Consider the following 27,423-nt stretch of genomic DNA (forward strand, 5'->3'; position numbering starts at 1 on the left):
TTTTCTTTGAGGAGTTTTAAGAGGAGTTTTTCGCTTTTGGACAATTTTTTTTCCTATAGCATTTTTGGGGTTTTTTTGCAGCCTTTTGTGTACTTGCAAACTGAGACCCCGATTCACCAAAACTGGTGTTTTTCACGCTGGTCTTAATGTGGAGGTAAGAACGGCAAAAGTCGTAAAATTTTAATGCAGCAACAAAATTTTGCAACTTTTTAAAGCAGAGTTTTTGGATAAATCGGAACTTGAACTTTTTTACGTTTTTTTTGGAACAGAAACTGACTTTTTTTTTTTTAAGGCCTCATTCACACATTCGTGTTTCCGGGATATGTGATATCCGTTTTCACACGTGCCAGAGATATAGACACATGTAGACGCATTAAAATCAATGGATCTGCGCACACATCTGTGTTTTTGACATGGACCATGTGTCCGTATGCTCCACATGGCAACATGTCCGTTTTCTGCCGGCAGCACGGGTGTCACACGAACCACACACTGATGTGATCCATGTGACACGTACCGGAGAAAACAAAAATAAAGAATTTTTATACTTACCTGTCTCCGGCGCTGCTGTTGCTTCCAGGCCGGCTCATTATGCCTCATGCATATTCACTGCACTAACCATGGACTCGGAAGTAACAGCAGCGCATGAGACAGGTAAGTATACCTGCTCATGCTGCCCATGGGCTATCTGGATGTTACACGGATAGCACAGGGACAGCCAGGGACGTAACGATTATGGTCGCAGAGGTCGCAACCGTGACCAGGCCCAGCAGGATGGGGGCCTGGCGCCCGCCTTTCAGAGAAACAGCTTCTCCTGTAGGTGCCCATACATCTGACCAATGTCCGGAGGGGACCCAGGTCCAAATTTTGCACGGGGGCCCATCACAATAGTTACGCCACTTGGGACGCATACACATACATACCTTCACGACGGACCTTGCAAAACATTAGTGTTTTGCACAGACGTGTCGAGAAGACCTAAGGGGGTGTTGGAGCAGAAACCAAGATGAAACCCTTCAAATCCTCTCAAAATTGAAAAAACACTTCAAAACCTTAAAAAAAACTCAGCAAAAACAATCCGTGTACACACAGCCACAGGCAGAGTTTTTGGGGAGGTTTTTTGAAGAGTCTATGGGGGAAAAATAAGAAAGTGTATGTCCCTTTTGGAAGCGTCTCCTGTTGGACTCCACTGTAAACTACGCACTGTCCAGTTCTTTCAAAAGTGCTTGAGGAAACCAAAACGCGTGCAAGAAACACCCCAAAAAGTAGTGATTTTCTCTAGAAACCTCAATTTTGAATGCTTAAAAAAAACTCCATATGCACAATGCCTTAAATCTGTTATGGAATAATTTTGTAAATACTTTGTATTTTTAAAGATTTTTATGATTTTTTTTCATTTTTGGTCTCCAATACAAACAAACACTGAGAAAGTATGAGGTAGGATAAAATATTTTATTTTCTCAAAAATTGGTCTACATGGTCATAGAAACACATCACATCGATCACATGTAAAAAGCCATGAGGTTCGGATTCTGTAGGTCGAACATAAAAAAATTAACACAAAATATTGTTTTTCAGAATTTAGAAAATTAGCAAAAAAAATGTAAGACATCGTGTGCACACATCTTAAGGGAGTGAATTATTTTGCTCAGTTTTTGCAGCAGAAACTCTCCAAAAACCAAGAGACATTCAAAAACCACGAGTTATGAGTGAAGAGTTGAGGTGTGTTCACACTGAGCTTTTATGTTGAGTTTTCGGAGCAGAAACTCTCCAATCAGAACTGATTTTTTCAGCTAATCCTGGTTTTTGGTGAGTTTTTATTGAAAAAAATAGCAAAAAATCTCTCCTTTGTGAGTCTCTGTACCAAAAATTCAGTGTGTTCACGCTGAGTTTTAGAGAGGGAAAACTCTTCCAAATCCTCCTCAGTGTGAACATAGCCTGAGCATTGACACCAAAGTAGCCTATGTTCACGTCGAGTTTTTTAGGAGTTTTTTGGAGCAGATCCTCTCCAAAAAAAAAAAAAAAAAGCTCAAATTAATTATTGCTGTTCATATGAACAATTTTTAGAGCTTTTTTTTTGCTGAAGAGGTTTTGTAAAATGACTTGCGGAATAGTGCACGTAAGGCTATGTGCCCCCTCTGCGGATTTTGCCGCGGATTTGCCGCGGATTTACAGCGGATTTTCCGAAAATCTGCAGCAGCGGCACTTCCAAGCCATTTCAATGGCATTTTGGAAATGCTGTGTCCATGCTGCGGATTTTCCCGTGGCGGATTTGCCGCGGATTTTGATCCGGAAAAATCTGCAGCATGTCAATTATTGTTGCGGATTTTGGTGCGGATTTTGGGTATAGAATGGGGGAAAAAAAAAAAAAAAAATCCGCATCAAAATCCGCGGCAAATTCGCGGTAAATCCGCGGCAAAAATAAGGTGCGGATTTGCCGCGAAAGTCGCGGATTTTCATGCAGAAAAATCCGCAGGTACATTCTACCGTGGACACATAGCCTTAGAAGTGGAACTTGAAGGTAACTTCTCAAACCCAGGACCTGTCCGATCAAAAGACTACAAATATAAAAGCTTCAGGGAAAAAACCCTTTTCAAACCTTCTCCGAAACCGCTTCAAAACAAGACAAATTGTTCCAAAAACTCCCCAAAAAGGAGCGATTTTGCTTAAAAAAATTAAAATAGTTATTGAACACCTTAAAACTGTGTGTGAACATGTCCTAAAGGGGGTTCCTGTTTAGGGCACATGGACATTAGAAAAGGGGTCTTATTTTCTGAACCACCCATGTGCCAGAGTGTAAAGCTGGTGGGTAGGAGAAGCTCCCACGCAGGAGAACTCATTCCACCTAGGAGGATTCATTCCACCCAGGAGGATCCATTCCACCCAGGAGGGCCCATTCCACCCAGGAGGGCCCATTCCACCCAGGAGGGCCCATTCCACCCAGGAGGGCCCATTCCATTCAGGAGGATCCATTCCACCCAGGAGGGCCCATTCCATTCAGGAGGACCCATTCCACCCAGGATAACCCATTCCACCCAGGAGGACCCATTCCACCCAGGAGGACCCATTCCACCCATGAGAACCCATTTCACCCAGGAGGCTCTATTCCATCCATGAGGCCCCATTCCACCCAGGAAAACCCATTCAACCCCGAAGGACCCATTCAACCCAGAAGGACCCATTCCACCTAGAAGGATACATTCCACCCAGGAGGGCCCATTCCATTCAGGATGATCCATTCCACCCAGGAGGGCCCATTCCATTCAGGATGATCCATTCCACCCAGGAGTACCATTTCCACCTAAAAGAACCCATTCCACCCAGGAGGATTCATTCCACCTAGGAGAACCAATTCCACCCATGAGGACCCATTCCACCCAGAAGAACACATTCCATTCAGGAGGATCCATTGGACCCAGGAGAACCAATTCCACCCATGTGGACCCATTCCATTCAGGATGATCCATTCCACCCAGGAGTACCATTTCCACCTAAAAGAACCCATTCCACCCAGGAGGATTCATTCCACCTAGGAGAACCAATTCCACCCATGAGGACCCATTCCACCCAGAAGAACACATTCCATTCAGGAGGATCCATTGGACCCAGGAGAACCAATTCCACCCATGAGGACCCATTGCACCCAGGAGGCCCTATTCCGCCCATGAGGTCCCATTCCACCCAGGAGGACCTACTACGACACTCTATTACATAGTAGTCGGCAAGCCGTTCACTCCAGTAAGGCTGGACTCACACAAACGTATGGAAATACGGTCCCATTCTAGTTTGCGAGAGTAGGACGAATTTTTCTCACTTGTCATCAGTGTGCTGTCAGTGTGCTGTCAGTGTGCAATCCGTTTTTTTCCTCAGCAGCTGTTACTCATTTACAGTCCTGTACAGGAGCATTTACAGTGTTCTGTGCTACATGATAAGATTGTATTTAGAAAAACAGATGTCACTAGGATGGTCCGTGTGCCGTCCATGTGACATCCGTTTTTTTCCTCGCACCCATTGACTTGGATTCGTGAGTCTCAGACGTAGGGTACTTTCACACTTGTGTTGTTTTCCTTCCGTTACAATCCGCCCTTTTGGAAAACAGCGGAATCCGTTAACGGATTCCGCTGTTTCCCATAGACTTGTATGAATGACGGATTGTACCAAAAGGACCTGCGTTGCTTCCGCTGGGCGACGCTCTGTTGCTTCCGCCCAGCGGGAGGAACGCAGCATGTAACGTTGTTTTGAGCACCGGAATCCTCTGGATTTCACTGCGCATGCTCTTTTTTTTTGAAATCACAAACTTTATTTTGGCTTGTGGTGGCCGAACGTTCAGCTGAGCGCCCGGCCGCCGGCTGCAGGGAGCGATCAGCTGATCCCCCGGCGGCCGGCTAATGGGAGCGATCAGCTGATCACGCGGCGGCCGGCTACTGGGAGCGATCAGCTGATCACCCGGCGGCCGGCTACTGGGAGCGATCAGCTGATCACCCGGCGGCTGGCTACTGGGAGCGATCAGCTGATCACCCGGCGGCCAGCTGCAGGGAGCGATCAGCTGATCACCCGGCGGCCGGCTGCAGGAAGCGATCAGCTGATCACCCGGCGGCCGGCTACTGGGAGCGATCAGCTGATCACCCGGCGGCCGGCTACTGGGAGCGATCAGCTGATCACCCGGCGGCCGGCTGCAGGGAGCGATCAGCTGATCACCCGGCGGCCGGCTACTGGGAGCGATCAGCTGATCACCCGGCGGCCGGCTACTGGGAGCGATCAGCTGATCACCCGGCGGCCGGCTACTGGGAGCGATCAGCTGATCACCCGGCGGCCGGCTACTGGGAGCGATCAGCTGATCACCCGGCGGCCGGCTACTGGGAGCGATCAGCTGATCACCCGGCGGCCGGCTACTGGGAGCAATCAGCTCATCGTTCACAATAGTCTGCCACCGGTAAAAAAAACTGTAAAAAAAAAAAAATCAAAACGGATTCCGTTGTTTTGCAGCATCCGTTGCATCCGTCACACAACGCAATGCAACGGATACCGTTCAACGCAAGTGTGAAACTAGACTTATTCTGGATCAAATCGCAGCATGCTCCTACTTTTCTCGCATCCAGATTGTGACTAACTGCTCTCCCTCATTGATTAACATTGGTCACAGTGCAATGTGTGATTTCCTCGCATTGCACTCGTCCGATTTTCACGCTCGTGTGAGCGTATCCTAACTGGCAAATGCATAATACTGTTGTCCTGAAAGTGAAAATTCACAGCCAGAAGGGCAACATTCATTTAGGGGGGGGGCATTAGTTTTGGGGTTTTCTAAAGTTTACAAAGTTTTTTCAAACTTTTGAATTTGTGGGCAGGTAGACGAAAAAAAGGCCAATTCCAAATCTGTAAACCTCTGCTGTGGCATTATAATAAAGCCAGAAACAGCGCCACACCTGTCGATGGTGGAGTCTGGCATTGCAGCTCTGTTTTATTAAAAGGCAATGGTGCTCAGCTGCAATACCACACATGACCTTTGCACAGGTGTGGCGCTGTTTTTGGAAAATGCGGCGATAATTTAGAAGCTGTACAGTGAATGCACCAAATCTGCTTCTTGTTATTGTTTTACTGATCACATTAATTCTCCACGTGTTATTGATATCCAGATCCTCGCGGTGACAGATGGCTCCGCCGCTTTACCACGATGTTACAATCTCTCATTTACATGTTCATCGGCTTTTTAAAGAAAAAAAACACACTCTGTAGACGGCTGATTATTAATTAATTGGTTTCAGACATTTGGACGTTATTAGTAGTTCCCGAGAATAAAGGGAAAGAATAATCAAAAAGCGGAATATTGTTTATATCAGGAATTTTAACTATTATGTAATGTTTTTGTTCTATTTTCCAAATCACTAAATCTTAGCATTTTCACACCGACCACCAGGGCTAATATAAGACTCCTACATTAATGAATTGTGAATGGTAAATCCTGTGTTATATACCGTATATAGAGATGTTATCAGTCATTGTAGAGAAGGAGGAGGTGAGCTGTGACATCACCTATTGTGCATTGTGGTTCTTGTGTTATCAGTCATTGTACAGGAGGAGGTGAGCTGTGACATCACCTATTGTGAATGGTGCACCCTGTATTATATACTGTATATAGAGGAGTTATCAGTCATTGTACAGGACGAGGGGAGGTGAGCTGTGACATCACCTATTGTGAATGGTGGACCCTGTATTATATACTATATATACAGTAGAGGAGTTATCAGTCATTGTACAGGAGGAGGAGGAAAAGAGCTGTGATATCCCCTATTGTGACTAGTGGATCCTGTGTTATCAGCTGTATATAGAGGTATTATCAGTCATTGTACAGAAGGGGAAAAGGTGAGCTGTGATATCACTTATTGTGAATGGTGGACCCAGTATTATATACTGTATATAGAGGCGTTATCAGTCATTGTAGAGGAGGAGGTGAGCTGTGACATCACCTATTGTGAATGGTGGGTCCTGTGTGATCTACTGTATATAGAGGCATTATCAGTCATTATATAGTAGGAGGAGGTGAGCTGTGACATCACCTTTTGTGAATGGTGCACCCTGTATTATATACTGTATATAGAGGAGTTATCAGTCATTGTAGAGGAGGAAGTGAGCTGTGACATCACCTATTGTGAATGGTGGATCCTGTGTTATCTACTGTTTATAGATGTGTTATCAGTCATTGTACAGGAGGAGGAGGTGACCTGTGACATCACCTATTGTGAATGGTGGACCCTGTATTATATACTGTATATAGAGTAGTTATCAGTCATTGTACAGGAGGAGGAGGTGGAGCTGTGACATCACCTATTGTGAATGGGGAATCCTGTGTTATATACTGTATATAGAGGTGTCATCAGTCATTGTAGAGAAGGAGGAGGTGAGCTGTGATATTACTTATTGTGAATGGTGGACCCTGTATTATATACTGAGGTGTTATCAGTCATTGTACAGGAGAAGGAGGAAGTGAGCTGTGACATCACCTATTGTGACTAGTGGATCCTGTGTTATCAACTGTATATAGAGGTATTATCAGTCATTGTACAGAAGGGGAAAAGGTGAGCTGTGATATCACTTATTGTGAATGGTGGACCCTGTATTATATACTAAGGTGTTATCAGTCATTGTACAGGAGAAGGAGGAAGTGAGCTGTGACATCACCTATTGTTACTAGTGGATCCTGTATTATCTACTGTATATAGAGGTATTATCAGTCATTGTACAGGGGAAGGAGGAAGTGAGCTGTGACATCCCCTATTGTTACTAGTGGATCCTGTATTATCTACTGTATATAGAGGTATTATCAGTCATTGTACAGGAGAAGGAGGAAATGAGCTGTGACATCACTTTTGTGAATGGTGAATCCTGTGTTATCTGCTGTATATACAGGTGTTATGAGTCATTGTACAGGAGGAGGAGGTGAGCTGTGACATCACCTATTGTGAATGGTGAATCCTGTCTTATATACTGTATATAGAAGGCATTATATGATGCGTATGTCTGGTATTGCAGCTCAGTAAAGCAGCAGGAAACGTGTCAGTGCATGGGACTGAGCTGCAATACCAGACACAGCCAATAAGATAAGGGTGGCGCTGTTTCTGGACATAAAAATAAACCCTAGATCCCTAACAGTCCCTTTAAATTAGTCTATGGGCAATGGCCATCTCTGCTTGGAGTCACTATTTATTCACACATCTGATGATCACGGTCCTGTGACACTTGATATCACATAACCAGTATGGATTTTCCTCCTCTGGATGAAGGGTTTCCATTCAATAGCAGCAAGCAGAGTATTAAACACTGCAGGGAATTGACCCACGCAAAGTATATTACAAAATCTTCTCTTTTAGCCTTATAAAAGAGATATATCATATAAACTGATGCCATATCACTAGGAACTGTCCAACCTTTGCGACCGCCACTAATCATGAGTATGAAGGGGTAGCAGAGCTGATTCAGCGCTGCTTCTTCTGCTAAGTCTTCCCTGCACAGCGCCTCCACCAGGTCGTGCGGAGAACTGCATAGTCCTATTTACTTGAATGTGCAACGACAAAAGCAGTAGCAAATATGAATTGCTAAATATACGTCGCTGCCCCATCCAGACATGGCAAGAGTATATTAGTTACACAAAATAAATTAAATCAGAAGCTTCATGGCAGCAATTAATGACAGTATTCCGGACATAAACAGGGGGGCCGGAACACACAATGGGGTCTACATAATGACAGATACATGGGGAGAACTACACATTGTCACGAACGTATGACAGACGTCTTCATAGTAGAAAAGTGGTTACATTTATGGTGAAGTGCATTGTATGTGGTCAGAGCAGCAGAGATAACTAGTGATGAGCGGGCACTACCATGCACGGATACTCAGTACTAGTAACTAGTGATGAGCGGGCACTACCATGCTCCGGAGCTCAGTACTAGTAACTAGTGATGAGCATACACTACCATGCTCGGGTGCTCAGTACTGGTAACTAGTGATGAGGGGGCACTACCATGCTCGGGTGCTCAGTACTGGTAACTAGTGATGAGCGGGCACTACCATGCTCGAGTGCTCAGTACTCGTAACTAGTGATGAGCGGGCACTACCATGCTCGGGTGCTCAGTACTGGTAACTAGTGATGAGCGGGCACTACCATGCTCCGGAGCTCAGTACTGGTAACTAGTGATGAGCGGGCACTACCATGCTCGGGTGCTCAGTACTGGTAACTAGTGATGAGCGAGCACTACCATGCTCAGGTACTCAGTACTGGTAACTAGTGATGAGCGGGCACTACCATGCTCGGGTGCTCAGTACTCGTAACTAGTGATGAGCGGGCACTACCATGCTCGGGTGCTCAGTACTTGTAACTAGTGATGAGTGAGCACTACCATGCTCGGGTGCTCAGTACTGGTAACTAGTGATGAGTGGGCACTACCATGCTCGGGTGCTCAGTACTGGTAACTAGTGATGAGCGAGCACTACCATGCTCGGGTGCTCAGTACTGGTAACTAGTGATGAGCAGGCACTACCATGCTCCGGAGCTCAGTACTGGTAACTAGTGATGAGCGGGCACTACCATGCTCGGGTGCTCAGTACTGGTAACTAGTGATGAGCAGGCACTACCATGCTCGGGTGCTCAGTACTGGTAACTAGTGATGAGCGGGCACTACCATGCTCCGGAGCTCAGTACTCGTAACTAGTGATGAGCAGGCACTACCATGCTCCGGAGCTCAGTACTCGTAACTAGTGATGAGCGGGCACTACCATGCTCCGGAGCTCAGTACTCGTAACTAGTGATGAGCGGGCACTACCATGCTCAGGTGCTCAGTACTGGTAACTAGTGATGAGCGGGCACTACCATGCTCAGGTGCTCAGTACTGGTAACTAGTGATGAGCAGGCACTACCATGCTCAGGTGCTCAGTACTGGTAACTAGTGATGAGCGAGCACTACCATGCTCGGGTGCTCAGTACTGGTAACTAGTGATGAGCGGGCACTACCATGCTCCGGAGCTCAGTACTGGTAACTAGTGATGAGCAGGCACTACCATGCTCCGGAGCTCAGTACTGGTAACTAGTGATGAGCAGGCACTACCATGCTCCGGAGCTCAGTACTGGTAACTAGTGATGAGCGAGCACTACCATGCTCGGGTGCTCAGTACTGGTAACTAGTGATGAGCGGGCACTACCATGCTCGGGTGCTCAGTACTGGTAACTAGTGATGAGGGAGCACTACCATGCTCGGGTGCTCAGTACTGGTAACTAGTGATGAGCGGGCACTACCATGCTCCGGAGCTCAGTACTGGTAACTAGTGATGAGCAGGCACTACCATGCTCCGGAACTCAGTACTGGTAACTAGTGATGAGTGGGCACTACCATGCTCCGGAGCTCAGTACTGGTAACTAGTGATGAGCGGGCACTACCATGCTCGGGTGCTCAGTACTCGTAACTAGTGATGAGCAGGCACTACCATGCTCGGGTGCTCAGTACTGGTAACTAGTGATGAGCGAGCACTACCATGCTCGGGTGCTCAGTACTGGTAACTAGTGATGAGCGGGCACTACCATGCTCGGGTGCTCAGTACTGGTAACTAGTGATGAGCGGGCACTACCATGCTCGGGTGCTCAGTACTGGTAACTAGTGATGAGCAGGCACTACCATGCTCCGGAGCTCAGTACTGGTAACTAGTGATGAGCAGTCACTACCATGCTCCGGAGCTCAGTACTGGTAACTAGTGATGAGCGGGCACTACCATGCTCCGGAGCTCAGTACTGGTAACTAGTGATGAGCGGGCACTACCATGCTCGGGTGCTCAGTACTCGTAACTAGTGATGAGCGGGCACTACCATGCTCGGGTGCTCAGTACTGGTAACTAGTGATGAGCGGGCACTACCATGCTCGGGTGCTCAGTACTGGTAACTAGTGATGAGGGAGCACTACCATGCTCGGGTGCTCAGTACTGGTAACTAGTGATGAGCGGGCACTACCATGCTCCGGAGCTCAGTACTGGTAACTAGTGATGAGCAGGCACTACCATGCTCCGGAACTCAGTACTGGTAACTAGTGATGAGTGGGCACTACCATGCTCCGGAGCTCAGTACTGGTAACTAGTGATGAGCGGGCACTACCATGCTCCGGAGCTCAGTACTGGTAACTAGTGATGAGCGGGCACTACCATGCTCCGGAGCTCAGTACTGGTAACTAGTGATGAGCGGGCACTACCATGCTCGGGTGCTCAGTACTCGTAACTAGTGATGAGCAGGCACTACCATGCTAGGGTGCTCAGTACTGGTAACTAGTGATGAGCAGGCACTACCATGCTTGGGTGCTCAGTACTCGTAACTAGTGATGAGCGGGCACTACCATGCTCGGGTGCTCTGTACTGGTAACTAGTGATGAGCGGGCACTACCATGCTCAGGTGCTCAGTACTCGTAACTAGTGATGAGCGGGCACTATCATGCTCGGGTGCTCAGTACTGGTAACTAGTGATGAGCGAGCACTACCATGCTCGGGTGCTCTGTACTCGTAACTAGTGATGAGCGGGCACTACCATGCTCGGGTGCTCTGTACTGGTAACTAGTGATGAGCGGGCACTACCATGCTCAGGTGCTCAGTACTCGTAACTAGTGATGAGCGAGCACTACCATGCTCGGGTGCTCAGTACTGGTAACTAGTGATGAGCGGGCACTACCATGCTCGGGTGCTCAGTACTGGTAACTAGTGATGAGCGAGCACTACCATGCTCGGGTGCTCAGTACTGGTAACTAGTGATGAGCGGGCACTACCATGCTCAGGTGCTCAGTACTGGTAACTAGTGATGAGCGGGAGCTACCATGCTCGGGTGCTCAGTACTGGTAACTAGTGATGAGCGGGCACTACCATGCTCGGGTGCTCGGTACTGGTAACTAGTGATGAGTGGGCACTCCCATGCTCGGGTGCTCAGTACTGGTAACTAGTGATGAGTGGGCACTACCATGCTCGGGTGCTCAGTACTGGTAACTAGTGATGAGCGAGCACTACCATGCTCGGGTGCTCAGTACTGGTAACTAGTGATGAGCGAGCACTACCATGCTCGGGTGCTCAGTACTGGTAACTAGTGATGAGCGGGCACTACCATGCTCGGGTGCTCAGTACTGGTAACTAGTGATGAGCGGGCACTACCATGCTCGGGTGCTCAGTACTGGTAACTAGTGATGAGCGGGCACTACTATGCTCGGGTGCTCAGTACTGGTAACTAGTGATGAGCGGGCACTACCATGCTCGGGTGCTCAGTACTGGTAACTAGTGATGAGCAGGCACTACCATGCTCCGGAACTCAGTACTGGTAACTAGTGATGAGTGGGCACTACCATGCTCCGGAGCTCAGTACTGGTAACTAGTGATGAACGGGCACTACCATGCTCGGGTGCTCAGTACTCGTAACTAGTGATGAGCAGGCACTACCATGCTCGGGTGCTCAGTACTGGTAACTAGTGATGAGCGAGCACTACCATGCTCGGGTCCTCAGTACTGGTAACTAGTGATGAGCGAGCACTTCCATGCTCGGGTGCTCAGTACTGGTAACTAGTGATGAGCAGGCACTACCATGCTCGGGTGCTCAGTACTGGTAACTAGTGATGAGCGGGCACTACCATGCTCGGGTGCTCAGTACTGGTAACTAGTGATGAGCGGGCACTACCATGCTCAGGTGCTCAGTACTGGTAACTAGTGATGAGCGGACACTGCCATGCTCGGGTGCTCAGTACTGGTAACTAGTGATGAGCGGGCACTACCATGCTCGGGTGCTCAGTACTGGTAACTAGTGATGAGCGGGCACTACCATGCTCCGGAGCTCAGTACTGGTAACTAGTGATGAGCAGGCACTACCATGCTCGGGTGCTCAGTACTGGTAACTAGTGATGAGCGAGCACTACCATGCTCGGGTGCTCAGTACTGGTAACTAGTGATGAGCGGGCACTACCATGCTCGGGTGCTCAGTACTGGTAACTAGTGATGAGCGAGCACTACCATGCTCGGGTGATCAGTACTGGTAACTAGTGATGAGCGGGCACTACCATGCTCGGGTGCTCAGTACTAGTAACCAGTGATGAGCGGGCACTACCAGGGGCTGGCACATTTTACCCTGGGGGCAATCATAAGGCAGTGGCCCTCAAGTTGCAGTGGCCTATCTTTGGTCTGTTTATCTCTGGCCGCTGCAGTAAAACAGCAGTGATACCAGACTTTATGAACAGACTGGTGCATATATATTGGAACAGAACCGCGCTTACTGCTTACATAGATACTACAACAGACCCAATATGACTACATAGATATGGGAACTGCAAGGAGCTTACTGCAGAGATAAGGGAGCAGAACTGAGCTTACTGCAGAGATATGGGAGCAGAACCGAGCTTACTACAGAGATATGGGAGCAGAACCGAGCTTACTACAGAGATAAGGGAGCAGAACCAAGCTTACTACAGAGATAAGGGTGCAGAACCAAGCTTACTACAGAGATAAGGGTGCAGAACTGAGCTTACTGCAGAGATACAGGAGCAGAACCAAGCTTACTACAGAGATAAGGGAGCAGAACTGAGCTTACTACAGAGATACAGGAGCAGAACCAAGCTTACTACAGAGATAAGGGAGCAGAACTGAGCTTACTACAGAGATACAGGAGCAGAACCAAGCTTACTACAGAGATAAGGGAGCAGAACTGAGCTTACTACAGAGATAAGGGTGCACAACTGAGATTACTGCAGAGATAAGGGAGCAGAACCAAGCTTACTACAGAGATAAGGGTGCAGAACCAAGCTTACTACAGAGATAAGGGTGCAGAACTGAGCTTACTGCAGAGATAAGGGAGCAGAACTGAGCTTACTACAGAGATAAGGGAGCAGAACCAAGCTTACTACAGAGATAATGTGCAGAACCAAGCTTACTACAGAGATAAGGTGCAGAACCAAGCTTACTGCAGAGATAAGGGAGCAGAACTGAGCTTACTACAGAGATATGGGAGCAGAACTGAGCTTACTACAGAGATAAGGATGCAGAACTGAGCTTACTACAGAGATAAGGTGCAGAACCAAGCTTACTACAGAGATAAGGGTGCAGAACTGAGCTTACTACAGAGATAAGGGAGCAGAACCAAGCTTACTACAGAGATAAGAGTGCAGAACTGAGCTTACTACAGAGATAAGGGTGCAGAACTGAGCTTACTACAGAGATATGGGTGCAGAACCAAGCTTACTACAGAGATAAGGTGCAGAACTGAGCTTACTGCAGAGATAAGGGAGCAGAACTGAGCTTACTACAGAGATAAGGGTGCAGAACTGAGCTTACTACAGAGATAAGTGTGCAGAACCAAGCTTACTACAGAGATATGGGAGCAGAACTGAGCTTACTACAGAGATATGGGAGCAGAACCAAGCTTACTACAGAGATATGAGAGCAGAACTGAGCTTACTACAGAGATATGGGAGCAGAACCAAGCTTACTACAGAGATATGGGAGCAGAACTGAGCTTACTACAGAGATAAGGTGCAGAACCGAGCTTACTACAGAGATAAGGTGCAGAACCAAGCTTACTACAGAGATAAGGGAGCAGAATTGAGCTTACTACAGAGATAAGGGAGCAGAACTGAGCTTACTACAGAGATATGGGAGCAGAACTGAGCTTACTACAGAGATAAGGGTGCAGAACTGAGCTTACTACAGAGATAAGGTGCAGAACCAAGCTTACTACAGAGATAAGGGTGCAGAACCAAGCTTACTACAGAGATATGGGAGCAGAACCGAGCTTACTTCAGAGATACAGGAGCAGAACCGAGCTTACTACAGAGATAAGGAAGCAGAACCAAGCTTACTACAGAGATAAGGGTGCAGAACCGAGCTTACTACAGAGATACAGGAGCAGAACCGAGCTTACTACAGAGATACAGGAGCAGAACTGAGCTTACTACAGAGATACAGGAGCAGAACTGAGCTTACTACAGAGATACAGGAGCAGAACCGAGCTTACTACAGAGATACAGGAGCAGAACTGAGCTTACTACAGAGATACAGGAGCAGAACTGAGCTTACTACAGAGATAAGGAAGCAGAACCGAGCTTACTGCAGAGATACAGGAGCAGAACCGAGCTTACTACAGAGATACAGGAGCAGAACTGAGCTTACTACAGAGATACAGGAGCAGAACCAAGCTTACTACAGAGATAAGGGAGCAGAACTGAGCTTACTACAGAGATAAGGGTGTAGAACTGAGCTTACTACACAGATATATGAGCAAAACCGAGATTACTACAGAGATCAGGATGCAGAACCAAGCTTACTAGAGATAGAAGATCAGAACTGAGCTTACTGCAGAGATAAAGGAGCAGAACTGAGCTTATTACAGAGATAAGGGAGCAGAACTGAGCTTACTGTACCCATACAACAAAATTGTACTTGGTCTACAACATAGAAACAGCAACAGAACCAAGCCTGCTCCATAGCTAGGGGAAAAGAACATGCTAGCTGCATATACATAGTAACAGAACTAAGCTTACTGCTTAACTATGGTACCATAACTGAGCTTACTGTATTGATATAGGAGCAAAACCACGCTTACTACATAGATACAGTACCATAACCCAGCTAACTACATGTACAACAATACAAAGCTTCTCCTATATTTTCAATGTTAAACTCATACGGAACACGGCTGGCACACGGACTATACACTGATGCTATCTGTGTGCTGTACATGTTTTTCACGGCCCCATAGGCTTCTATTAGCCCTTGTCATCTGCGCTGCTGGGAAACATAAAACAGATGTCTCCGTAGGGATCACACACGGTCTGTGTAAACACACGGACATGCGAGCAGCACCATATGCTATAATGGGTACATATGGTACCCATAAAAAAAGCGGATACAACACGTACCAGATACACAGGCACGTGAAGGAGGCCATAAGGTGGTCACATAGCTACATCACAGTGCAGAGGTTAATTTCACTTTTCTTTTCATAAACATGGAAAGACAAATGAAATTCCCTAACACTTATGTGAACGAGCCCTTAGGGTCCGTGCCACGATCAGTGTCAGCAGCGTCTTGGACGCAAAGTGTTTTCACTGATTCCAAAATGCTGCGTTGTACAGTATAAGCACAGTGGATGGATTTATAGAAATCTCCAAGAAACTAGTGTGGCGCCCCTGCGACTCCAGTTGCCACAGGGTACTGCACCTCATTTAAGGTGCAGTATTCACCTCGGGTAAGGAGGGGGTTAATCACCGGTGTTCCACATACACTTTACATACAGCTTAGGCGCCTTCTCACTGGGGAGCCGGACTAGGGTAGGCAGGGGGTGGCCATCACGAAGCTTGTGACTTTCCCGGTCACTAGGACTACCACCTGGGGGACGGGTTCCACTTGGGATAGAAGAGGAGCATCACACACACACACCCCTCATTATCCTCCCCGGGGCCAAACCATCTTACCTGCAATTACCATCTGCCCCGGAAGACAGCGACAGCAGCAGCGGCTAATCAGTGGCCGCGTACCGCAGGTGGCGTCACAAAATCATTCCATCCATCCCCCCTTCTCCGTGGACACCTCGGGGTCACGAAACCGGGCAGGCCACCCGTGACATCCATCCCCCTGAACAGTGGCGTAGCTAGGGTTTCAGCTCAGGGGGGGCAAAACATCTGAGTGGGCCCCTTACCAGGTCACCATGATAACTACGGTGGCGCAGACTAATCGTGGGTATAGTGGAACCTCGGCAGATGACACTGATATTACCGCTATATGGTGACTATATAGCGGTAGATATCGGTGCTGCAGCACATACAAGAGGTCACAGTGCAGTTATAGAGGGTGACTTACAGCCGACGTTCTTCCAGATGGAGTTGTTCACCTTTTCTGTGTTTTCCATCTGGCCCAGACCGACATGACGACTTCTTCCAGCCACAACTCATCTACAGAGATTACAACAAAGACACATTTCACTCCTCACAATTCCGACCCCGAACCCCATCTAATCCCAACCTGCACAAACTCCGCCTCCTGCCGTCACCCCAATACTGAGCCGCTGCTGCCGTGTGTCCCCCTATTACTGCACCTGCTGCGTGCACAAAAACCATGCTCCTCTTACTGCCACACATAGTAATGCCTCCACTGTGCCCCCACATAATAATGCCACCACTGTGCCCCCACATAATAATGCCCCCACTGTGCCCCCACATAATAATGCCACCACTGTGGCCCCACATAATAATGCCCCCACTGTGCCCCCACATAATAATGCCACCACTGTGCCCCCACATAATAATGCCCCCACTGTGCCCCCACATAATAATGCCCCCACTGTGCCCCCACATAATAATGCCCCCACTGTGCCCCCACATAATAATGCCCCCACTGTGCCCCCACATAATAATGCCACCACTGTGCCCCCACATAATAATGCCACCACTGTGCCCCCACATAATAATGCCACCACTGTGCCCCCACATAATAATGCCCCCACTGTGCCCCCACATAATAATGCCCCCACTGTGCCCCCACATAATAATGCCCCCACTGTGCCCCAACATAATAATGCCCCCACTGTGCCCCCACATAATAATGCCCCCACTGTACCCTCCACATAGTAATCCCACCACTGTGCCCCCACATAATAATGCCACCACTGTGCCCCCACATAATAATGCCCCCACTGTGCCCCCACATAATAATGCCCCCACTGTGCCCCCACATAATAATGCCCCCACTGTGCCCCCACATAATAATGCCCCCACTGTGCCCCCACATAATAATGCCCCCACTGTACCCTCCACATAGTAATCCCACCACTGTGCCCCCACATAATAATGCCACCACTGTACCCCCCACATAATAATGCCACCACTGTGCCTCCACATAATAATGCCCCCAATGTCTCACAGCAGGTGGGGGGTGTCTCACAGCAGGTGGGGGGTGTCTCACAGCAGCTGGGGGGGTGTCTCACAGCAGCTGGGGGGGTGTCTCACAGCAGCTGGGGGGGTGTCTCACAGCAGCTGGGGGGGTGTCTCACAGCAGCTGGGGGGGTGTCTCACAGCAGGTGGGGGGGTGTCTCACAGCAGGTGGGGGGGTGTCTCACAGCAGCTGGGGGGGTGTCTCACAGCAGCTGGGGGGGTGTCTCACAGCAGCTGGGGGGGTGTCTCACAGCAGCTGGGGGGTGTCTCACAGCAGCTGGGGGGTGTCTCACAGCAGCTGGGGGGGTGTCTCAGCAGGTGGGGGTGGGTGTCTCACAGCAGGTGGGGGTGGGTGTCTCACAGCAGGTGGGGGTGGGTGTCTCAAAACAGGTGGGGGTGGGGTCACAACAGGTGGGGGTGGGGTCACAACAGGTGGGGGTGGGGTCACAGCAGGTGGGGGTGGGGTCACAGCAGGTGGGGGTGGGGTCACAGCAGGTGGGGTCACAGCAGGTGGGGGTGGGGTCACAGCGGGTGGGGGTCACAGCGGGTGGGGGTCACAGCGGGTGGGGGTCACAGCGGATGGAGGAAGGTGAGAGGTGGGGGAGGGGCAGCAGATGAGGGAGGAAGGCAGCAGCTGATGGGGGAGGGGGTGGCAGATGGAGGGGACGCAGCAGATGGGTTCAGTGCTGCTGGATCAGGGGCAGTGACTGCTGCAGCCGGCGGCTGATGGGTGGGGGCTGGGGCAATGACGGCGGCGGCTGAAAGGAGACAGTGTCTTTAAACTTACCGGTCGCTCTCCTCACCTTCCACGGACGCTGGAGTGAAGGTGAGGGGAGTGGTCACTGGCCCCAGATCCACAGTGATTGGACAGATCGGTCACAAGGCCGGTCTCTCCAATCAGAGCTGAGGGCGGGTGAAACTGAGGTCACCCAGCTCCAGCCAATGATCGGTGCTACAGCTGCACTGATCAGGGCTGGATTTTAATGTTTCAGCCATTTTCAATGGTTGGAACATTACAGTGGCTGTGATTGGCTGACGAACGCCGCTCAGCCAATCACAGCTTCCTTGGGTCCGGGGAGGAGACACCACCCCTCCAGATGTCAGGCAGAGGGCCCTCCTCCCCGAATCTAAGGTATTTGCAGCGATCGCAGCCACCGGGGCCACGATCTCGCCATGACGTACTGGGTACGTCATGGGTCCTTAAGAACCAGGGAGCTATGACGTACCCAGTACGTTTTCAGGCTCTAGTGGCCGCTCCCGCTTGGGGCCCCTGTGCGACTGCAGGTGCTGTCAGTGCAACGTCCCCGCCCCCTGCCCATGGGTCCCGGGGAGCAGAGGAAGGAAAGGGGAGGGGCCTGTCAGCGTGTCCGGGCCCCGCCTCCTGCTGCTGCTCACCGGGCCCGCTAGTGCTACAGGAGTTCCACTAATAATGCCCTGATGGCGGCCCTGCCGCAGGGGTTAACTATATCGGCGCGCGCTGTGCACGCTGATACGTGTGCCTGCTAGCCGCGGGTGGGATCGCTGCCACCCGTCGCCATTAACCCCTTACATATCGGGTTAATGGCGACGGGCAGCGATATGTATATGCGCGCCGCCATGACAGTCACTTACCCCGCCCCTACTGGAAGTCACGTGACATGATCACGTGACTTTCGGTGGTTGCCATGGTACCACAGGGTCATGTGATGACGCCTGTAGCTACCATGACTTACTTCCTCTCAATGCCGGAATACAGCTCTGTAGCTGAGATCTACAGATAGTGCAGAGCGATCGGATTGCTGATCGCTATAGCCCCCTAGGGCTAAAATAAAAAAAAGTTTTAAAAAATTAAAAAAAAATAAAAAAACCTAAAAGTTCAAATCACCTCCTTTCACCCCATTGAAATTAAAGGGTTAAAAAAATAAAAAATATACACATATTTGGTACCGCCGCGTTCAGAAATGCCCGATCTATCAAAATATAAAATCAAATAATCTGATCAGTAAACGGCGTAGCGGCAAAAAAATTCCAAACGCCAAAATTACGTTTTTTTGGTCGCCGCAAATTTTGCGCAAAATGCAATAACAGGCAATCAAAACGTAGCATCTGCGCAAAAATGGTACCGTTAAAAACGTCAGGTCAAGACACAAAAAATAAGCCGTCACTGAGCCTCAGATCCCGAAAAATGAGAACGCTACGGGTTTTGGAAAATGGCGCAAAACGTGCGCCACTTTTTTTGGACAAGCTTGTGAATTTTTTTTTAACCCCTTAGACACAAGTAAACCTATACATGTTTGGTGTCTACAAATTCGCACTGACCTGAGGCATCACATAGATACATCAGTTTTACCATACAGTGAACAAAGTGAATAAAATATCCCAAAAACTATTGTACAATCACACTTTTTTTGCAATTTTTCCGCACTTGGAATTTTTTGCCGTTTTCCAGTACACCATATGGGTGAAACTTATGGTTTCATTTAAAAGTACAACTCGTCCCGCAAAAAACAAGCCCTTACATGGCAAGATTGACGGAAAAATAAAAAAGTTACGGCTCTCGGAAGAAGGGGAGCAAAAAACAAAAACGCAAAAACGGAAAGTGCCCGGGGGCTGAAGGGGTTAATGGTATCGCAGCTCCAGGTGGGCCCCTCTGAGCACGGGGGGCCCGGGGCGGCCGCACCCTCTGCCCCCCCCCCGCTAGCTACGCTACTGCCCCTGACCCTTCACCGGCCCGGTGACCAGTAACCCCCAGGCCCTGTGGGGTGCTCCACTAGCGTCTCCACCAGAGAAAGGCACGCTGTGTCCAGACCGTGAAGACGATGGTGGACACTCGCCCTTATAGACTGAGTGTTGTGCCCTAACAATACAAATGTTTTACACATACACCACAATACACTATAAGATTGTGCCCGCGGTCTGGACATGGTGTGTCCTGGACACGTCCTCTCCTGTGGGGCTGTGAGTGCTCTCCGCAGGGACCACAGCGGCCGGTGCCCACAGTCAGGGTTCGGGCCACTGTGGTCTCTCTTCTATTCTTTCTGTGGAGACACAGCAATAAATTAACATCCCAGGGCTCAGGAAGCCGCACCACAGGTCAGTGTTCGCTGTGAGCTGTACACGCACAGTGCGCAGAGGATTTCTACAAATCCCATCCACTGTGCTTGTGTACCGCCCTTGAGAGGGGCCCGGCCGCTTCTTCCGCTTGCTCGGGCCGAGCCGCTCGAGGTCCGGGCTCGGGTTCTCGGTGGCACAAGCGCCTCCGGACCGGGGGCCACGTCGCTCTTGTTAAGGGGAGGCGGTGGGGGGGGGGGGGTTGTGTAATGGGTCGTGATGCCACCCACGGTCGTGGTGACGGGGAATGCACCACCGTTGCGGCTGAAGTGATGGTGGGCTCGTCCGGGATCAGTGTTGCAGCCGCAGCTGAAATGTTAGCCTCTCCGTGGGTAGGGGCGGTATGTCCCGGGGGCCCGGTGGGGGACTGTAAGGGCTGATGTTGTCGTCGGGGTGCAGGGCGCAGTGCCGCGGGTGTAGCGTCGTGCCCGGATGGCACTTGTGTACTCACGATTGATTCACACTCAGAGTCACTGGTAAACCAAAGTTCGGAAGTGGTCGGTCCCCGCGGCCGGCTGCTGATGTCGCCTGTGGGGTTGATGGTGGCCCCTTTTCCCGTGCACCTCTGGATGTTTGTGTTTCGGCCCCCCTGCCTCAGCAGTGGTAGCCCGCTCCCCGGCGTTGAGCTGCCGGAGGAGCCCTCGTTTGCCCGCAGGCGCTGGCCTGTCGGGTGTTTGGCCCTTGGCGGTGGTGCTCACCCGGTCTCGGTGGGCTTTTGCCTTCTTTCGGGACTTTGGGTGTGGATGAACCCGTGAGGTCCGGCCAGCAATCAGTCAATTTGCCTATACTCAGTGGCTTCTAAGCTAGGACGGGGTCTGAGTACCCTCCTGTTGGTGCTCCGGTACACGGTTGATTCCCCGGTTGGGACCCAGACCCGGTCCGTACGGTTCCGCCGGTTGCTGTACCGGTACTCCTGCAGACGGCCACCACCGTCTGCCTGCCTGACGTTCTCTAAGGGGCCCAGGCTCCTACCCGGGTCCCCGACAGCTGCTCCTCTACCCCTCACTGTCAACTCCAAACTTGTCTAACCTCTTTCTGTTTGAACTTCCTGCCCCAGGACAGTAGTCTCCTCGGTGGGCATGCCTTTCCGCCTGACTCTGCCCACCTGGTATGCTCTACTAGCCCTGAGGGAGGCATCAGGTCTCCCTTTTGGGTGACGTGTGCGACCTCACAGGGGATGGGGGTGTGTGGGTTAATTACCTGATGTGTTACTGTGGCTATGTGTGCAGGGAGCAGGGAGCCGGCACTGGCAGTGAGAGAGTGGGGACGCTGGTAACGAAGGTAAATATCGGGTAACCAAGGTAAGGGCTTCTTGGTTACCCAATGTTTACCGTGGTTACCAGCGTCCGCAGAAGCCGGCTCCTGCTGCCTGCACACGTAGCAGAGTACACATCGGGTAATTAACCCGATGTGTACTGTGGCTAGGTGTGCAGGGAGCCAGCGCTAAGCGGTGTGCGCTGGTAACCAAGGTAAATATTGGGTTGGTTACCCGATATTTACCTTAGTTACCAAGCGCAGCATCGCTTCCACGCGGCGCTGCTGGCTGGGGGCTGGTCACTGGTTGCTGGTGAGATCTGCCAGTGTGACAGCTCACCAGCAACTCGTGTAGCGACGCTCCAGCGATCCCTGCCAGGTCAGGTTGCTGGTGGGAACGCTGGAGCGTCGCAGTGTGACATCTCACCAGCGACCTCCTAGCAACTTACCAGCGATGCCTATCAGGTTGGATCGTTGTTGGGATCGCTGGTAAGTTGTTTAGTGTGACTGGGCCTTTAGTTAACAAGAGCGGTAGAGCAATTTGTGAGCAGCTCCAGAATAGACAGAATCATTGACTTTCCAATAGACTGAACACAGGGATATTGGCAGCTTCATTTTGGGGTCTACAATATGGCGTCTCCTGCTGTTTTCCAGTCTCTCCTTTCTCAGGCTTTGGGCTCTGCATTGTCTGTGGCTTTGGTGCACTGGTATCAGGGTGGGCTTTTACCTCACATATCTTTTCATATATCTCTGTAAGGCTAGTTTCACACTTGCGTTGGACGGCTTCCGTAGCATTGCGTTGTGTGACGGATGCAACGGATGCGTTGCATATAGTGGCACAACGGATGCTACAGATCGTGCAAAACAACGGAAAGCTTTTTTTTTTTCACAGTTTTACCGGCAGCAGACTATTGTGAACGATCAGCTGATCGCTCTCAATAGCCGGCGGCCGGTAGCTCAGCTGAGCGCTGTCACTTGCCGGCGGCCAGGCATGCCGGCGGGCGGGCGCTGAGCGCTGTCACTTGCCGGCGGCCGGGCATGCCGGCGGGTGGGCGCTCAGCTGAGCACTGTCACTTGCCGGCGGCCAGGCATTCCGGCGGGTGGGCGCTGAGCTGAGCGCTGTCACTTGCCGGCGGCCGGGCATGCCGGCGGGTGGGCGCTGAGCTGAGCGCTGTCACTTGCCGGCGGCCAGGCATGCCGGCAGGCGGGCGCTGAGCTGAGCGCTGTCACTTGCCGGCGGCCAGGCATTCCGGCGGTCGGGCGCTCAGCTGAGCACTGTCACTTGCCGGCGGCCAGGCATTCCGGCGGGTGGGCGCTGAGCTGAGCGCTGTCACTTGCCGGCGGCCAGGCATGCCGGCAGGCGGGCGCTGAGCTGAGCGCTGTCACTTGCCGGCGGCCAGGCATGCCGGCAGGCGGGCGCTGAGCTGAGCGCTGTCACTTGCAGGCGGTCAGGCATGCCGGCGGGCGGGCGCTCAGCTGAACGTTCGGCCACTGCGAGACAAAATAAAGTTTGTGATTTAAAAAAAGAAAAAAAAAATGAGCATGCGCAGTAAAATCCTGATTATTCCGCTGCTCAAAAAAAACGTTACAAGCTGCGTTCCTCGCGCTGGGCGGAAGCAACGGAGCGTCGCCCAGCGGAAGCAACGCAGGTCCTTTTGGCACAATCCGTCATCCATACAAGTCTATGGGAAACAGCGGAATCCGCTGTTTACCAAAAGGGCGGATTGTAACGGAAGGCAGCGATGTGTGCTGCCGCAGGAGCGACGAACCACAACGAAAAACAACCCTTACCGATTTTTGAGTTTGGGACGACCTCTCCATGGTGAACGATTTTCACCATTTTTGAGGTCGCTTAAGGTCGCTGGTCAGTGTCACACGCTGCGATATCGTTAATGACGCCGGATGTGCGACGATAAAACATTAACGATATCGTAGCGTGTAAAGCCCCCTTTACTCTTGTGGTGTAATCTACATTACAACGATTTGCCATTGAATACAGAAAATTCGCATGATCCTGAGACATATCTAGACAATTGTAAACAGTTGTGTACAGAGCCAGATAATTATTCCAGAAGAGTGTAGCATCATCATATGGCCTGAATCTGGACATTGCTGAGGGCTTGTCACCCCTAGTATCTCTTCCACCTATGATGCGTTGCGATTCCTTCCTTCTTAGCTCTGCACCGGTGCAGTTATCACCCATTTGTTCAGATCTTAGCTGTGGCCTTTAATGACCTGCGACTCTGCTGTCCGGTGGCTCTGACCGAAGAAGTGACCATCACCTTGCAGGACGCCTTGGAGAAGGTACAAACAGTCATTTCGAGCACTCGGTTCTTGGAGTTCTGCAGGAACGTCTCCTCTTTTTTTGTTCTGTCTCCTTCATAGGTCGTTAAATCCATCCTGACGTTCCACCGAGCCGAGGATGCTGCATTCAGCCCCCAGGAGCGGGAACTCTTTATCCAATTCTGCACTGTCTTTTTGGAGGACCTGACCCCGTATCTGAACCGCTGCTTACAGGTCCTCTTTCCTCCAGCGCAAAGAGCACAAATACTTGGTAAAAACAAAAGGTTTATGTTCTAATAATAATTCCCGATCGTAAAGTACAATCTGTCCCCTGCGTTCCTCCAGAGCTGTATTCACAATTCTGGAGGGTGATGAGTTTGTCTCTGGCTGCACTACCTGCTTGTTCAGTGTCTATACAGAGATGGATGGAATGAGAAGAATTGTTTTTCATCTATTCAGGCAAAAGAAAATGAATTCTGCCAGAATGTGGAGTTGCAGATAGTGTGGTATTTTTAGGATTCACCATTGTCAATAGAAATCAGCAGAAGTGTGAATATAGCACTGAAGTATAATACAGCTTTACAAGTCAGAGTTACTGTAAGATGAGTAATTTATATGCACAGTGACTCCACCAGCAGAATAGTGAGTGCAGCTCTGGAGTATAATACATGATCTGTAATGTATGCACACAGTGACTGCAGCGGCAGAATAGTGAGTGCAGCTCTGAAGTATAATACAGGATGTAACTCAGCATCAGTACAGGATCAGTAATGTAATGTATGTACACAGTGACTGCACCAGCAGAATAGTGAGTGCAGCTCTGGAGTATAATACAGGATCTGTAATGTATGTACACAGTGACTGCAGCGGCAGAATAGTGAGTGCAGCTCTGGCGTATAATATAGGATGTAACTCAGCATCAGTACAGGATCAGTAATGTAATGTATGTACACAGTGACTGCACCAGCCGAATCGTGAGTGCAGCTGTGGAGTATAATGCAGGAGGTAACTCAGGATCAGTAATGTATGTACACAGTGACTGCACCAGCAGAATTGTGAGTGCAGCTGTGGAGTATAATGCAGGATGTACTCAGGATCAGTAATGTAATGTATGTACACAGTGACTGCACCAGCCGAATCGTGAGTGCAGCTGTGGAGTATAATGCAGGATGTACTCAGGATAAGTAATGTAATGTATGTACACAGTGACAGATCCAGCAGAATTGTGAGTGCAGCTGTGGAATATAATGCAGGATGTACTCAGGATAAGTAATGTAATGTATGTACACAGTGACTGCACCAGCAGAATAGTGAGTGCAGCTGTGGAGTATAATGCAGGAGGTAACTCAGGATCAGTAATGTATGTACACAGTGACTGCACCAGCAGAATAGTGAGTGCAGCTCTGGAGTATAATACAGGAGGTAACTCAGGATCAGTAATGTAATGTATAAACACAGTGACTGCACCAGCAGAATCGTGAGTGCAGCTGTGGAGTATAATGCAGGATGTACTCAGGATAAGTAATGTATTGTATGTACACAGTGACAGATCCAGCAGAATAGTGAGTGCAGCTCTGGAGTATAATACAGGAGGTAACTCAGGATCAGTAATGTAATGTATAAACACAGTGACTGCACCAGCAGAATCGTGAGTGCAGCTGTGGAGTATAATGCAGGATGTACTCAGGATCAGTAATGTAATGTGTGTACACAGTGACTGCACCAGCCGAATAGTGAGTGCAGCTGTGGAATATAATGCAGGATGTACTCAGGATCAGTAATGTAATGTATGTACACAGTGACTGCACCAGCAGAATCGTGAGTGCAGCTGTGGAGTATAATGCAGGATGTACTCAGGATCAGTAATGTATGTACACAGTGACTGCACCAGCAGAATTGTGAGTGCAGCTGTGGAGTATAATGCAGGATGTACTCAGGATCAGTAATGTAATGTATGTACACAGTGACTGCACCAGCAGAATCGTGAGTGCAGCTGTGGAGTATAATGCAGGATGTACTCAGGATCAGTAATGTAATGTATGTACACAGTGACTGCACCAGCAGAATAGTGAGTGCAGCTGTGGAGTATAATGCAGGATGTACTCAGGATAAGTAATGTAATGTATGTACACAGTGACAGATCCAGCAGAATTGTGAGTGCAGCTGTGGAGTATAATGCAGGGTGTACTCAGGATAAGTAATGTAATGTATGTACACAGTGACAGATCCAGCAGAATTGTGAGTGCAGCTGTGGAGTATAATGCAGGGTGTACTCAGGATAAGTAATGTAATGTATGTACACAGTGACAGATCCAGCAGAATAGTGAGTGCAGCTGTGGAGTATAATGCAGGATGTACTCAGTATAAGTAATGTAATGTATGTACACAGTGACAGATCCAGCAGAATTGTGAGTGCAGCTGTGGAGTATAATGCAGGATGTACTCAGGATCAGTAATGTAATGTATGTACACAGTGACTGCACCAGCAGAATCGTGAGTGCAGCTGCGGAGTATAATGCAGGATGTACTCAGGATCAGTAATGTAATGTATGTACACAGTGACTGCACCAGCAGAATTGTGAGTGCAGCTGTGGAGTATAATGCAGGATGTACTCAGGATAAGTAATGTAATGTATGTACACAGTGACAGATCCAGCAGAATAGTGAGTGCAGCTGTGGAGTATAATGCAGGATGTACTCAGGATCAGTAATATATTTGCACAGTTTTTCAGCCTTTGTAATGTGATATATTAATTTTCCTTTTTTTCCCCCTCTCAGGTGTCGCCCCCACTCACCTCTCCCGTTACGGCAATCTGGGTTCTATCAATGTGGCTCCGCTGCATGAAGCCTTGGAGGGTTTATTACCTCAGAAGGAGCCTGACATTATCCCCACACCCGAGGCCGAGCCGGAGAAATCTCAACCATCCATAGAGAAGGCGGAAACGAAGATGGAGGATGCACAGATTGTGTCCGCAGTGTCTGAGCTTCCGGCCGGAGATGACGCCCCATGACGGCCATTAGTGTGAATGAAGTCTACATTGGGGAGAGGGATGTCAATATATATATATGGGGCCCGGGACAGACATCAGCCGTTACCTGGAGCCACAATGACTCCGACATTTACATCCGAACTCTGTCAAATCCGTCTTCATTATTGATCATACAGCGCTCGCACTTTTGGGTACTGATGGGTGTGGTGAACTCAAAGCTGCATTTTGGGAATGAGAACAGTCATCTGATTGGTTGCCAGGAGTGTGTAATATATGTATGATATTCCGCTAATCAAATACCTTTTTAAAGGGGTTGTATGTATTTATAAAAATAAAAAAATACCTTTTTATTACTTCTGTCTCTTTAATTGTTTTTGGGTTTCAGT

The 27,423-nt window shown here is 49.5% G+C and overlaps 1 protein-coding gene across 1 annotated transcript; it reads left to right on the top strand.

The window, feature by feature from the left end:
• Positions 1 to 620: 620 nt before the first annotated feature.
• LOC142254399 (conserved oligomeric Golgi complex subunit 8-like) lies at positions 621 to 27,261 on the top strand. The gene is made up of 4 exons (XM_075325439.1): positions 621 to 654; positions 23,941 to 24,068; positions 24,150 to 24,318; positions 26,826 to 27,261. Exons 1-4 carry the CDS (start codon positions 621 to 623, stop codon positions 27,056 to 27,058), a joined length of 564 nt encoding a protein of 187 aa, XP_075181554.1. The 3' UTR covers positions 27,059 to 27,261.
• Positions 27,262 to 27,423: the final 162 nt, after the last annotated feature.

This window comes from Anomaloglossus baeobatrachus, chromosome 10 (genome assembly GCF_048569485.1).
Source record: "Anomaloglossus baeobatrachus isolate aAnoBae1 chromosome 10, aAnoBae1.hap1, whole genome shotgun sequence".
Classification (NCBI taxonomy): Eukaryota; Metazoa; Chordata; class Amphibia; order Anura; family Aromobatidae; genus Anomaloglossus; species Anomaloglossus baeobatrachus.

What these genes read in the sequence shown, in the direction of transcription:
- LOC142254399 (XM_075325439.1), top strand. Translation starts at nt 621, where the DNA reads ATGGACTCGGAAGTAACAGCAGCGCATGAGACAG. An exon ending in AACAGCAGCGCATGAGACAG is followed by an intron (nt 655 to 23,940) that starts GTAAGTATACCT and finishes CTTCCTTCTTAG; the next exon opens with CTCTGCACCGGTGCAGTTAT. An exon ending in TGCAGGACGCCTTGGAGAAG is followed by an intron (nt 24,069 to 24,149) that starts GTACAAACAGTC and finishes TCTCCTTCATAG; the next exon opens with GTCGTTAAATCCATCCTGAC.